Source organism: Catharus ustulatus, chromosome Z (assembly GCF_009819885.2).
Source record: "Catharus ustulatus isolate bCatUst1 chromosome Z, bCatUst1.pri.v2, whole genome shotgun sequence".
NCBI lineage: Eukaryota > Metazoa > Chordata > Aves > Passeriformes > Turdidae > Catharus > Catharus ustulatus.
Window position 1 is genome coordinate 17,440,179 of NC_046262.2, and position 16,078 is coordinate 17,456,256.

The following is a 16,078-nucleotide window of genomic DNA, read 5'->3' on the forward strand; positions in this document are numbered from 1 at the left end:
TCAGAAAACACAATATGAATAATGGAAGCACACAGTGGATTTTTACACTGTTCTCACTGCTTTAAATGAAATAAAAATATGAGATTTGTCTTTTTGATTGTACAATCAAGTATGAATCTTTAAAAACATTCAGATGTAAGCTCAAGTTCTACTACTATAGAGGAATAACAGGTTCAATTCAGAAAAGATGATTTTACATGCAATGCTGTGATTGTCTTGTTTTCATTCTTCCTTTGCATTTCTACCAGTCTATTTAATCTATGCAAATGAAAGTAGATGGCACTAGGTGTACCGCTAGTAATTTTGTCAACTGATACAGAAATTAATCTCTGGGCTATAGCCTGAGAGACTACTGACTTCTTCCTGCTTCCTGTAAAAAACTCCCTGCAATCTACCTTTCTCCTCTTAGTGGGCTATTAACTGAAAGGTTAAAGCCCTTGGGCACTTGGCCTCTGTGTGGGCACATGACCCAAGATCATCATAAACCCCGAGAGATTTACTGGATCACTGCATCCAGGTCATACACCTCTACAGGGCAATGTCCCACTTAATCTATACTACCCTTCTTTGACCACTTGCTAACTTTTTGTTTACAGCTTCCTGTGCATGCAAAAGCCTCATCTGATAGCAGAAGCCCCACAAGCAAGTATACGCTCAAGTGAGCGCCTCAAGGCAAGTTCCAGCCAAACAGGAGAGCCCTCTGGCATCATTCCATAGGGGAAACAGTAGCAGCAGAAAAGGGTAGCCGGAAATACAAAACTCATAGCCAATCATTTAAGAGATGACAAAAAACCCTTACTTTCAATATAGAAGTTTGAGATGTCAAAACACATACAAGGCAAGCGATCACTATGCCATTGCTCCCTCATTCTATCCTCATACACAAAAAAACAGTGGATTTTTTTTAAGCATGAGGTAACTTTTGTCTTTCAGCATCCCCAAAACACAGAACAACTATTTCAGGACCATTTCAGTCATCACAACCAATCCAAATTTTCTCCACATCCATCTTTACAATTAAGAAGCATTTTTGGACTCATTAAGAAGTTAAACTAAAGACTTGGAGCTCGCTGGCACTAGCTCTGAGGGACATAGCAGGTTCTCAAAGAAGCCACCCCTGTATCCCCTGCCACACGTACCCAGTGTACTACTGCCTACCCATGCATGTGCTCCACTACCATCAACAACCATTCACATTTCATCAACATTTTCCTATAGATACTGAAAAATACCATGCATGCTAATGAAAAATTATAAGGAACACATGCCAGAAGAGGAAAGGAGTACACAGAATAGTGAGCAAAACTATACATATCTACTTAAAAACTGCACTGAGAGAGAAGTCTAACTGAGAGAGTATATACAACTCCTGGAAAAAGAAGTCTCTGTAAGAGTAAGGTGACAGAAAGCTCAAGCAATTCAAATTATTCCGAACATACTTCTAACATTTCCAGTAGCACTTGAACACTGAGTTTGTAGCACAGTGACTAAAGTTTGAAGTGTCAGAGACGTTATTCTTGTTTTCATAGTATCTTGCTGCAATTGAATTAGCAGATAAGATTAAAAACTATTAATAGTGAGAAAAATTATTAGAATTTTTTAATAGTCCTGCATATATTTATATGGATGTGCAGTTCTTATTTGCTTTTATTGCCAAATGAAAACATTTCCTTTGCTATTTTACATCCAATTTCTAAGGTAGATTTCAAATTCTTCTCTTCATTGGGATGCAAACATTTAGAAACACAAATAAAGGCCACTTGAAACTGAAAAAAAATTACAATCATCCATAAGCAGAAAAACACACAATTAGGCATTTATCTATACATTAATAAAACAAGCTTTCAAAAATCAGAAAAAAACCCCCAGGGTCTAGACAGGGTTTAATGCTTAATATTCACTACAATAAATTTATTCTAGGAGAAGCACAAAAACTGCAGCAGCATTATCAAATTCATTGCCCCAGGTTAACAAGCATGCCATACAACCAGGTATACAAGGCTAGTCAGACTCACCTCCCTTCATTGATTTTTGCTTTGTCCCCATGGCAGGTGAAGTTCTCGATGTAGCCCAGGCTGCAGTTTATCCGTGCCCAGTCAGGCTGGCACACAGCAATGAAGTGAGGACGCAGTCTACCTATGGAGTACTTGGCAATGTCTGTCAATGACTGGCTAGCAGCTGCCCCAAAAATGAAGGTCCCAATGGCTTTGTAAATAGTGGCTATGTAGTTATTTCTGACAAACGAATTTGAGTGCAAATTATTATAAAAAACTGAGAGAGTTTCTCCTAGGATTATCTGAAAGAGAAATAAGAACAAGAAGTGAATTACTGTAAAGAAAAGTATTATGCTATTCTTGATAATACTAACACATACAGTTTCAGGAATTATTTTTTTATAAACATTAAGCTGCAAATTTAAGTTTTCCAAGAGTCAGCAGTAACCGTGTCCAAACTATGAATACTTTCACACAGAAGAGAAACACCTTTTTATTTTATCCTACCTCATGTTGAACTTGATCATATTATTTTCAGAGTACTATTAAAACAAAGCCTTCTTGGAATAACATTTAACCATATTACTCAGCATGGCCCTAATTAGAAACATCTTCTCCCACATAACTTCATTTTACATTGAGTCTTCTTCAACTAATTTCTACAGAGTAAAAATTTTTCAAAGTTTGTTAGATTTTTCATGAAACCAGAAACTGTTCTGAAGGGTTGACACTTTATATCCAGATCTGAAAGGCCTGATGTTTCAACAAAGAAATTTCCTACTTCTCATGCAAATTAAAACTTTTGGGGAGAAAAGAAAACTAATTACAGTAGGGAAAGACAGGTCTTACTGAGTAGGTATGTGTAGGTTTTTCACCCTACATGTCCAAGGTACATGTATCAACTGTGAACAAGAAAGTAGATTTAATTTTTTTTTTCTTGCAACTTCTCTTCTGAAAGTAAGTTTTTCCTTATGCCAAATACAGAACTTTGCTGCAGATAATTTGGATACTGAATCAGATGGTTCCATTCTGTACAGAAAGGATTAATTCATGCAGTTGATCAGATGTGTGGGGGACTGGATGTATATGCGTAAAGTTACCTTTAAAAAATCATGTGAAAATTAAAATTATGGCTCTGTCTGTCTGCCAGGTCCTAGATCCCAGCAAAGCAGAGCTTTGTTGAATGAAGCCATTGCTCAGACACTGCCACCCAAGCACACAGAGTGACAGCTTGTCAGAGGCTTTGCATTAAGGCAAACAGACAAAACCATCAGATGTGTGACACTGAAGTTTTACACCCTCCACCTCACCCAAATATGGACTGAAGCAGAGAAATATCAGGACATGGACTAAAGCTGAAAAAGTTCTCAGTAAAATACATAGACACCTAATCCAGAAAATAACCTCTTAAGGAAGACGGCCAAGCAGAAATAGTCATGACAGGTAAATAGTGAACACCTTTCAAATAACATTGCTGCAACAAGGTCACTTATTTCAGGTAACAAAAAAATTAGTTGATGTCAGTGCAATTACTACACTGGACAGACATCAAAAAATATTCATCTTCAATAATCAGACTAAGCATTGAGTAAAGGACACCAATATTTGCTTTTATCATCTGACTATGAAGCAATCTTGACAGAAAAGCCTGATTTCACACTAAAAGATAGCACCTGATGTTGCAAAAGAAACTTTGTTAGCTAAATAATCACACAGATTCAAATGGAGATTGGATTAATTCAAAGGCAATACATCCATTAAAAAACTATATTAATTGGAGCTTTTCTGACTCAGGAACTCCCTGAGCTGCAAATGGCTGGTAGCCAAGTACTGTGGGCAATACATCAATCTTTCCATGCTCCATTCTGTTCATCCTCACTCAGCTGTTTTAATTGCTCTAGAAACGAGATAAGCTGCATGGGCTTCAGTTGTGACCACGCACTGATGCTCTCAGGTAATATTGACTACCAGTTGGAATTGTTACTACCCAAAGGTAGTAACAGGGTATTAAAAAAAAAAAAAGTCTTATCTTAAGGGCAGGATCTTTAGCATAAACCAGTCTGTCAGCTAACAGAACATACAAACTGTCCCTCCACCAAAAAACTTCATCTGCTTCAGAAGCATTTCTGTAAGTTTTTGAAGCAGCTTTTCCAAGAAGAGGGAAATCAGGCAAGTCACCATTTCAATTCTCAGAATATATTTCTTAACTTGCAAAAAAAATTCCACCCAAAAGCAAATATGAGCTGAAAATTGACCTTTATGCTGGAACCTTGATAAAAATCCATGCAGTCCCTATGCAAGGCAGAGTTATATTATCATAATATTCCTCCTGAATTAAACTCATTAGCCCAGAGAAACAGCTGGTCAATACTGAGGATTACATTTAGCTGTGCCTTTTCATTTTTGGCTCCTAAATATACTTGAATAAATATTTATATGCCTAAAAATTTTATTTGGCATAAGAAAGTTTTAACTCTGCTCAAAGTGTGGCTCTGATGAGTTTGGATGCCACCCAACAGAACCATCAGTGGACACTGAAGCTTGTTAGCACATCTGGACAGGGATCTTGAGGCTCCTGTTGAAATGCTGCAGTAGGAACTGCAGTGCTGTCCTATCAGACTTAGGACAAGAAATAGTTATCTGAAGAGGTCCAACTGTCCCCTCTGCTCATGAGGACATGCCCCAGCTACTTTTTGCCCCCATACTGGTATTCTTCCAAGAGCCCCTTGCACTCTAAGTAGTCAAGGAAAGCTGCTGTTTTCTGCCAGACTAAGGAATTTCACCAGCTGATCCTGGCTCAGACAAGCCACAAGTGGTGGTAACAGACAGCATAATAGTAGCACCTCAACTTTTGTCCATACATAAGGACCTTACATATGTAAGCTATTAGGTTAGCTCAGCTAATTAAACACTAAGGATAGAGAGTCACTACATGCTTGAGACAGTTCAGCTGGGAGCTGTGGTCAGAGAGAAATCCCAAACTGGTACTCACAGACAATCTGTCCAGCTCACTGAACTGGTGTGAAGAGAAGGAAAGAAGAAAAGTACCCTGTTTTCAGTCAGGTTAGGTGCAGTATAAAAGCAAACCCCTGCAGTAATTTAAATACAAATGGGCCCAGAGTTTTATCCTGACCTTCAGAGAAATACCCAGGGAAAAACTCCACACGTACTTTTTCTTTTTATTCTATTTAGGCTTTTGATAACTGCTGAGTGGAAGCCACAATCTTGCTCTTAAATAGGCTAGTATCTGTTGCTACATTTCTACACACAGATGTATTCCCAAAGACTTTATAGCAGACAAAAAATGTTGACTTAATAGGTCATACACACTGATATTCTGAAAGTAGCAGGTCCTGAAATGAAAAGGCTTGTGACAGTCACAACACATTAGTGTCATTTTTAACAAGTATGGTAAGTCTTATCTCTCAGATTATAGAATTAAGACACCATGACTCTAAGGTTCTAAGGTATTATTTTTCTAGAATTCTAGCTGTTTGACTTCAGTTAAAGAAAACCTTTTAGTTATTCTTGCCAGACCACCATTTCTATTGCTTTAGTACCTGGCCTAAGGAAATTATTTTAAGGCTGAGAAATCTTACAGAATATAGTTTTATAAATCTGTATTAACAGATTACCCCTCCTCCCTCTTCCCCACCCCCACTGAAATCAAAAGCAATGAAGAAAAGTTTAACTTACAACAATTATACTGAAAGGAATAATTATTCCTGCTAACAATTTATAAGAAATGGTGTCCTCTTTGTATGGATACCGGATGGATTCATCACTACAGAAAACGCCTCTCTGGAAGGGAGTACGTCGTGAACTGAGAATTGCAAAAGGCAAGCCAGCTGGCAAAAAGGAATACAAAATACATTACAAAACCAAAACAAACTGGCAATGATCATACCCCCGCATTTCTAAAGAGAAGTGCATAAATAGGAATGGGCATGCAGGAAGTTAGAAGGTTATGCACTTCCCTTGGCCAATGACTACTGCCTTGACTTTGTAGCTTCCAGGAAGGATTGCTGAATGCAGGAAAGCAGGGCAGGATTCCTGTTTCATGTTTGTGGCACTTCAAGTGTGGAAGTATGCCGAAAACATGACTGAGTGAATAGTTCAGTGACAACCACTGAGGTGCTCAGTCTGCTGCTACTGGCACAATTATCAAATACTTCTTTTATAGTCCAGTGAGCAACAGTTGCCCCTGTACACCTTCTCTGGACAGCTTTACAAGTCAGAAGAGCATAAATTGCATTTCATGAAAGCAGAAAAGGAGGTGCTTTTCAGGGAGCGTAAGTGCAGAAGGAGTTCTTGGGAATATGGAGAAAAGGAAATTACACATGCATGTGATGCCCTCACTTCCTCACACACTGGATATCTTCCTAGAACAACATGGTCACTGCACAAGCCCCACAGCCTCAAGGCATGGAGATTTTATTTCCACCTCTTCCACCAAAGAGGATGCCTTTGGTTCCGTGCCTACAGGACACAATAGTGAGGTGCACAATGCTGCACCCTATTGCATATCAAGGTACCCACAACACAAACCAAAATTAGTCATTTGAACAGCAAAAGTTTTTTTAAAAAGCCCTCAGAATAGAATAATAAACAAATAGAATCCCACTTCTAAATCCTGTTCCTCCATCTTTAACACACATACAACATCTGCACAATCTGTCTGTGTACCGGGATGAATACTCTTGGAAAGAAATGGCTGTATGGAAAACAAGTAGTGGAGGACTACAACAATATTTAACAAAACAATAAACAATCTTCTTAGGCATGTCGAGCCTAGTAGCACAAAAGCCCTTGAGTTTACAGTCAAAATTCAGCTATGTTGCACAAAAAAAGATGCATACCACTTCAAAGACACACAACAAAAATTATATGGAGGAGACACTCCCATCCAACAGTAAGGTATCAGAAAGATTAAAAAAGCCTCCATTCTCCCTTCCCAGCAGAAACAAATGTTGGAGTCTCAGCTCTCTCCTCAAGACTGTGCCAAGGTATAGCCTACCTCTTCCTTTCCAGATATACATCTAGCCCCAAATAAGCATGTGCAAATAAAAGTAAAGATGTAAAGAGCAGGAAAAAAAGCGAATTAAAAAATATACCGACCAAGCATAAAGAGAACTGTTAGGAAAGAGATGTAGAGTCTTTCCATTCCTCTTCCCTCTTTCCCTCCACCCATGAAGTCCTCCAAACTAAACCTGACTCCTGGGACCATCATAAATGATATAACTGGGATTTTTACTGATTTGCTATCAGTTTTGTTCTGCACACTGTAAAGTGCTTAACAGAATACTTCAGTTTGAAAACAAAAGAACAAATAAACTAATGGCTAAAACAAGATGGAAATTTCCCTGAAGTGAACTCTGGTGAATGACACAACCTTATTCCTTAATCAGGCAGTTATAGGTCTATCATCTGGGCCCATGAATTCCAGCTAAGCCTGTTGCAAAGAACCATGTACCTTCTGTACTGCTGCAGTCATGAAACCAATAGCACGTAAAACCTCCCCTCTAAAAGTGGCAGAAAAAGACCACCATCATTGCCAAGAGGGGTTGTTTCCAACTCCATGCCAAAAGGACTACAACTGACACAGCTCTGGAAATGATCCAAACACACCAACAAAGCAGGAGGACAGCAGGATGGGCTAAGAGCCAATCCAGAGCCTCACCAAAACACTGCACTATTGAGATACCAGCCAGCACAGAGCCTGGGAGCTGGACTCTGCAATACAGTGCAAAAACAGCCTTCCCTACTGGGAAAAAATTTCTTTCCGTTTCTTTTAACAAGAAGACTATCAGGGTTTTGAAAAACACTGCAGCCCAGACCTCATTTTTTCCCTCCCCTTATGCTGGTATTGTGACAGACGTCATGATACACCATCAATAGTTTGGTATTTAGCTGACTTGGGTCAGGGATGAGACAGAAGCATGTGCAGCCATGGTGAGAGAAGATGACTTGCCAACATAATGCTGCAGTGTTTCCAACACCATTTATGCTACAAAATATGTATAAAATGAAAACATCATTTGCCCTGTACACATACTAACACCAACATTCAAGACTGAGCATTTGAGAAAAAGGTATTGTTCGGACCTCCAAATGTAGAGAATTAGGCATATGCAAATAAGAGTTTCTTAATTATTTACATGGTTACTTCTTTAGAGTTGGTAGTTTTAATTATCATGGTGAACAGTTGTTCACAAAATGAAGTTCAGCCCAAAAAATCCTTATCACAGCTTCAGCACACTGCCACAAACACCTGTGGTTATAGTTAGATAGTGTCACTGACATCAAATCCCTAGCTCTGCATCATCCATTACAAAGACCTGCTCTGTGAATAACGGTGTCATGGCACCTCATTCTTCATTTCCTCTAACCCATACCTGGATTTCAGCTTCTCAAGGTGAGAGATTGAAAATTTTCAGAATGATGGGGTTATTCAGGGAGGGGGGGATGAGGCTTTTTAAAATATAATTTCCATCTGCTAAATCAGAAATAAAAAGCAGTGGTGTGTGGATCACAGGAATGAAGTCCCTCATGCAGTGAGGATCTGTGTCCTTCCATGCTAAAGCTGCTTGAAATGTTTGTGCTCATTCTTCAGCAACATTGAGATTATGACATAATCAGCCTTTAATTGCACCTTCCTGTATTCCAGATCATGGAAACAAAATACTAAACCACTCCAGGATTGTTTTTGTTTTGCTTTGTAAGCAAGTATGAACAGCTAAAATAAAACTACTGTCTTCTCTTTCATAATCTCTTTCTAGCTTCTTTACTTTGAGTCTTAAAAGTTCTGGATATCTATATGGTAGCCATTAACTAACCATTAATTGAAAGAGCTATGCACTGAAATATAATATATTTACTATATAAAGTTTATTAGCAATAACAAGTGTTTATTCAGTGTCCCCCAAGTGCACAACAGATTCAAGAAGTAATTCCACCAGTCATTTATCTTATTGCTGTTCTCAGCACCTTTCAGTGTTGAAAGGATACATGCTCCATGAAAGCTCAAGAGAAAAGTTTTAATTTCTAAAAAACAGATTACAGTAAAATTGATCAGATTTACTTAACACCGTTAAACTGTAAACTGAAGTCACAGAACTACAACATCTGTAATTAACCTCTGGCTCAATCCAAGGCTGTCATTAGCCTGAAAAGCCATGCCAGTAGGGGCTTTTGATATCTTTTTGGTTAAAGTGTTCGCCAATGTCAATACCTAATCCCTCAGAATATACTCCATGGAGCAGGTTTAATTTACTTCTTTTTAACATGCATGGATTGACGTCACTATTAACTTGTGGAAGAGGGCACAAAAGTAGTGGTCAAACCAGAGGGGCATCAAGTGTTGCTGGCATGTGAAGTCAACAAGAGAACCCTCTCACAATTCAAAGGGTTCTGTTCTGTTCTATAAAATCAGCAAAGTCTACCTTTGTGGGTTTTCAATGTGTTTTCATTTCTAAAATTAAATCAAAATTATTTCAAATATATAGCTTAAATATTTTCTGCAGTGTTAAGTTTCCTTTTAAGACAATAAAGGGACAGGAAAAAAAGAGTTTAGCTTTTTCACTACTGCAAGCAGAACAAGCAGAAGAATTGTTGTAAGCAATAAAGAGGCAAAGTTTCTTACTACATCAAGTAAAACAGTAGGTTTTCCCTACAGTTGTGATAGACATTACTTTTTCACCCTGAAAGATACCAATTTCAGAAGACAGGGAAAAGTTTTACGCATCATTTGTGGCAATTTCCTAAGCATGGAAGCTCCTGGCACAGGTGGACAGGACAGGACTGAAGATAGCAAATTATACTTGTCTTTATAATGGTACCACCATCACCAGTGTCAATATCTTTAATTTCACAGATACAACTGAGGAAAGAACATTTACTGTAGTATAGGAAGTGTTGTACTTTGACAGTAGATCTATTCACATAAACATCTAAAGCAGTTTCTCAAGAAAACATAGCAAATTTTCGACAGCAGATCTCTGTGAGAAGAAATCCTGCTCATCTACCACAGTCACGTTACCACATACAGTTAAAAAAGACAGGTCCTACAATATCCTACAAATATCTATTTTCCTCAGTTTTCCCTGAAAGTAGAAGAAATTGGGAAGTTTAAGTAAGAAGTTAGTTTATGGAAGAAGCAGAGGCAGTAGAAGAGCAGTAAAGGCCCTCTACTGAATACTTCTCATATGACAATAACAAAAAGCTTCTCTGATGTACACTTCAGCTTCTATGCTAGTTGTAACAGTGAAGAAATTGCCCAAAGGGAAAACGACAACATGTATTTGAGGAGGAATTATAAGGTTGGGAAGGGATTACCTGTAGGGTAATCTCAAGGATAAAGCCAACAAGCTGGTTTTATGCAGTGCATATGCATTCTTAATGAATAATGAGCTGATGTACTGCTGACAGAGTTGGCAATGCTTTGATACAGTGGATGATCAAGGCCAGCCAGTTCTGCCTGCAAAACAACCCTTAAAGACTGAGGCAAGAAAACATATAGAGATCTGTGCAGTAATGAGTTCAGTGTCATGCATTGGGAAGTTAAACAACTCTGTTGAGTTGGGAGCATGACAGTTCAAAATAGCTGGGGAAAATAATGTATTTCCTGTGGCTGTTGTACATCAGCGTGACCATCAAACAAGTCTTTTCAAAGGCTTTAACACTTCTAACCATCTGACAAGAAATTTCTTCCAAAATAGTATTCAGTCAGAATTGGCAAATGCATTTGGTTTTAATTCATCTGTCTTAAGTGCAGAGAGAAGGACTGCTAGGATATATTCCTCACCATCTCAGAAACAGGAGTTTTGTTTTGCATAGTTCAGCTGAGTCTAAGAGCTGTAAACCAGTCAAGCGCATACACAGTAGATACTAGAAAAAAGAGCAATACTGATCCAACAAGCAACCAAGAACTAAGGAACTACAAACATTGTTAATAAAGATATAGGAAGAAATATAGGCTCTGAAACATTTCAGTCAGAATACATGGAACAGAAACACAAGTAGCTCAACTGATAAGACTATATATTTTAAACAATTGCTATACCCTTGTCCAAAAGTCTGACTCATACAGTAAACTGGATTAGATTTCTTCATGAACTCGAGTGATTTCTGACTGATTTTGTTATGATTTTTCCACAAATATCCTGTATAACTTAGGTCTATTTCCTTCCAAGTTTCTAATCTCAGCCAGGTTTCTTCACTGGGCATGCTGTCTCCACTAAAGTAGGACACTACAATTCTGAAGAGAGAGAAGACCAGATCATACACCTCAAGTTGTCCTTCCCACTCTCCTCAGGAAGGATATCACTTTTATTTCACCAGCTATGTTACTGCCATCTTTTGTATTTATTGTTCTGAGTTTCCTATTTGCTCCTCACTGCACACACTCTCTCTCCTCCAGGGCATTTATCACTACACTGACAGAGCAGACTCCCAGAGAGCTCTACTTGACATCTTCCTTCCTTGCAAAGGACAAGGAACACTTACTCCTACTACTCACTTCTCACAGTTAAGTGGATTATTTGTTCATTTCAGGATTCTTCCTTCAATCTCATAACTATTTAGTTTCTTAATATTTGGTTGAAGTAAACACTGAATATTAACATCTAAATAATGAGATTTTCTTTTAAAAATGCTGCTTTACCCTGAGTTCCCCATCTCCCTCTTTTATCACAGGGATTAGGGTAAAAACAGATGTGACTGACACCAGGAAGAAGTGGGTTTCTGACTAAATAACATCTGTGCTTAACTAGTAGGTAGTAATAATCTTTCTCCAGAGTTCAGAAACAAAACAAAGTTTAAAATATTTTGTTGTCTTCTCTCCCAGCACCTCAAAAAAAACCTGCCACCACTTTTGGGCTATTATCTACTGCCAACTTCATTGCTGCAGCTTTAAACTAGAAGTGATACTTAGATTTATTTTTTAATAAGTAATACTTCGAGGTTTAAGTCTCCTTACAACAGAAGCTCAGATAAAAAGTAAAAGTTAACATTTCCCCCAAATATGCTGTAGATATTTCACTACTAATTCCATCAGCAGAAACATCCACAGTATTCATTGCAATGTTGAAATACTGCCTGGAAAAACACGTGTTTTGCAAAAGCTTAGTTAAAATTTTAAGCTGATATTACTGCTTGCGTTCTGTGAAGGTTGGGCTGGGTGTCAAAACCTCTTTGCAGATTAAATTAAGACTTTGGCTTCACCTCAGTAAAAGAACAGTGCCTGTTTCCACTTCTCATAGGAGTTAGAGAGTTTAGGAGTGCACCTACCAATAAATGAACCATCACTCCACAGTTCACTAATATCAATGGTTCCATTTTATGACATTCAGCTTTCTCCTGAAAAGGCAGGCAAAACCCATCTCTTTGCATGAGCATTTCCTTACACAAGGCAGAAGAGGTACAGTGATGTGAGTCAGATGAAGGGAAACAGAGGAGGCAGCACAAAATGGAACACTCTTTCCATTTTGCTTGTCTCTGGTTCTTGATGGAGATACTTCCCTTTTTTGACACCCTCTCCTGTTTCTGATCTCAGTCCTAAATGTCAACAGTACATTATCAGTAACTGTGTGTCAGACTCAAGAGAAAGAAAAATCTGTGCCATAGACTGTTTAGATTTTTTCCTTAAATTACAAGACTCAAATAAGTTGAAACCCCCTCTACTTACATTTCTCCCTATTCCATTTTACCCTTTCATATAGACTACTGTATAATACTTTTAAAACCCCTCTATACCAGTGTGACTGCTTGACTTTCTCAGAGTTGTGACCAAGCTTCACTCAGCATTTTAACAGCCCTTGTCTGGAGTTCCTTCCAGTGTCAAAATGCCAATCCTTCTCAAACACTTTGTGCATTCTCCATCACTGTATTAAGAAATGCACCTGAAGGATTGAGAAGAGTACAGTACCAAGTCCACAGAGCTAACAAGTTTGCTAGAGCTTATTTACTTAAAATACAACCGCACTTAGTAAGAGCGGTTTGTGCAAGCAACAGAGGCAAATGGTGCTCCTCAGATCTTTCTTCACCTGATTTCAAACCCACCAGAACACCCATGCACCATGGACAGGTCAAAAGGTGAAGCCAAAAACTGGATGCTGCTACTTTTCAGCATCTGGTCCCACAGCACTGATCTCAGTCAGGAATTACTTATCAATTCAACAACTCAATATCAAGTGCATTACCCTACACATTAAACCTTCACAGAGTAAAACCACAAATTATTATTACTATGTTGGCTTTAAAAAGAGAACTGGAAAATTAGCAGTTAATTCCTCAGAATAAGTCTGGGTTCTGAAATAATGCTTATCTGCAGTAGTGCAAGACACTCTGTTAGTATCAAGTAGAATTCATGACTGATTATGAAGTTTAACAGCATCACCCAAAAAAATCCGATGTCATAAATACACCAAAAAACACAACGAAGATAAAACATGAGCACCTTTTCAAAAAAATTACTAGGTAAGAGGCAGTCTTGCTCATAGCATAATAAAACCTTTCACAAGTAATCTGAAACCTAAGAGTCAAGTTGAAGTGCACTCTAGTGTCAAAGAACAGTTTTAATTTCAATTAGTTGCAAAACTAACAACAGTGGGTCATAAAGGTTTGACAGTACTGAAAAAGTACAAAGCACATCTACCAGTTGACAGTCTTCCACTGGTTTCATTAATCCTCTGGTTTATTAATCTGTCACAGCAGTAACTACATTTATCCACGAAGATATAGAAAATTAGCTCAGAAAGTGCTTATATTGGTCAATCTAATAGCTATTGTCAATAAAAGTTCCCCTTCAAAATGCATCCCTTTCATAAACAGCATAAAAGATCTGTTTCTTTTGCATAAAAGAAATCAGTAAATTGACTCCAAAGTAAGATTGCGCTAATCTGTAGGAGGGAATGTTTCAGTCAGAACATCGTTACACATTGTATAAGCAGACGTTTCTAAAAACATTGAGCCTAATGCCTAACAGGTTAAAGCTGGCACAGGAGCAAAGCTACCTAGGTCCCTTTTGGGAAGTCACCATGTTACTGACGACACTTTGTCACATCAGACCTAGGAAAGTTTTGATTCAGCCTTTTTTTTGTTGTTGTTTGAACTACTTAGAAATAACGTAACCTGATTAGCCAAATACCTTTTGAATGTGTTTAAGGTGGTGAAACTAAGTCCTACATGCCTCATCATGTTCCCCTCTCTCAAAAAAGTTCCGAACAGCAGTGCTTATCTCCAAGAAGTGACTTTAAAAAAAACCTTTGCTTACTAATGAACACTTCCCTGTAAGGAACATCAGCATTTGCATTACTTGTTTTGGTAGCAACAAGTTGCGGAAAAATACTTTGTCTCCCAGAAAGAAACTCAGTGCAGGCCTTTGGCTGAGTTAGAAGTTCTGAACTCTTCTCTCTAAATCAGTCCATCACATAATAGAAATCTCACAAGCAGCTTGTGAGGCTTCAGCTCTGGGACAGAACTGCCAGGCAAAGCCTTGGCAGGGAACCACAGAAATCCTAGAACAGAGAGCAGACAAAATTCAGCAACTCTCAATTTGCTCTGTTGTTTGGCTCCTCAAGGGAGAAGGACATTTCTTTCAGAGGGGTTTTCCTTGCTCTGTGCTTCTCCCTTCCCCAGTGTCACCTAGCCCTGGAGCTAAGGGAGGCTGCATAAGTGTGACTGAAGGGAGCAGTCTGAAGAAACAAGGTGACTGGAGGAAAGAAAATCAGTTTGGAGGGGAAGTTACCAGAAAAGCCCAACTGAACAGGACATCTACAAACATGGTTGGACCTCACTGGAATAAAAAAGATATTGACATTAATTTATCATTTCTACTTGAAAAAGTTGGTCTCATGCAGACAACTGAAGACCAAAAATGCCAGACCAAGTACATTTCCAAATATTCCTAGAGCTGAAAGCCATGGACAATGCCTTGTCATGGCTTTTAAATTGCACAGAATTACTCTCTAAATATATCTAAAAGACTTAGTAAGATAGAAGTATCAGAAAAGATCTTCTGAGGTTCCTTAAACATCAGATACAATTAATGCGTGCTGCTCTTCTCTAGACACTGGCCTAAGTCATCTTAAGAGATTCAGTCTTCTAGACCACTACCAAGACTTGTTTGACCCTAAATCTCAAAAAATTCTAATATAAAAATTGTGGTCCCCATCCAGACAAAGACAACAATTTGGAAATTTTATCATACTATAAAGTAGCACTTGGAAAAGAATAAACATTAATTTCTCAGACATTTTATTTCCAGATAAAAGGTGGCAATGGGAACAGAAAGGGTTCAGAGCTACAAACAGAATTATGATTCCTGAGAGCATTTGTTTAGATTCACAAGTTTCTAGTACATCTTGTAAAGCTTGATAAAATGTCAAAAACAAATCCATGTTCATGCAACCTAGTTTCTTTTATGTACAAGAGACTTAATAAAATATCTATGTATGTTTTGTTTTTGGGGGGTTGGGTTTTTTTCTCTTTGAAATTATTTTATATTCCATTACAGTCCTACCCCAGCAAGACCTTTTAGTATGATAATTATTATTCTTATACAGCAAGATGTTCAGACCATTTCTTATTATATTCTGAAGACAAGTAGGCCCATCGTGCCACAAGGGGCAGATGCATAAAAAGAGTCCTACCACTTAGGAATAAGTGTCATGTTGAGGCAGTCTGATTAGGGAAGAAAGATCTGTACAAAAATGTAATTTATCAACTCTAGATGAAATTTTTGCCATCAATCCATTCATTGAGGATTCTGTCCCTTTCAATAAAGTCTCATGTCAGGACAACAATTTTTACTAGATGTGGGAACTAAAGTTATTGCCTAAAAGTCTTTCATGAGCGAGCTTTGTTTCTATTGAGGCTACTGAATCTGGAACACACTACTTCTAAAACCTTAAATTGCCTTGAAAAAGTCTCAAGCCTCCAGTGAGTCAGACCAAAACAAAAAACATCCTGAATTCAGATTCCCAGACTAATCAACTTTCCCTATCCATTTTGAAGAAAGACAATCTTGCAGACAGAAACCATTCAACTGGAACCCCCCTTTCAATTTGGGAAGTTGTAATATCCCA

General features: G+C 38.1%; 1 protein-coding gene across 1 annotated transcript in view; it reads right to left on the bottom strand.

Annotated features, from left to right (window-relative positions):
* PLPP1 (phospholipid phosphatase 1) overlaps positions 1-16,078 on the bottom strand; it is a 63,422-nt gene that overhangs the window by 29,509 nt on the left and 17,835 nt on the right. Inside the window, exons 2-3 of the mRNA XM_033085094.2 lie at positions 5,691-5,842; positions 2,016-2,296 (exon numbers count right to left, since the gene is read on the bottom strand). Of these exons, the coding sequence (XP_032940985.1) occupies positions 2,016-2,296; positions 5,691-5,842 (433 nt within the window). The remainder of the gene's footprint in view (positions 1-2,015; positions 2,297-5,690; positions 5,843-16,078) is intronic.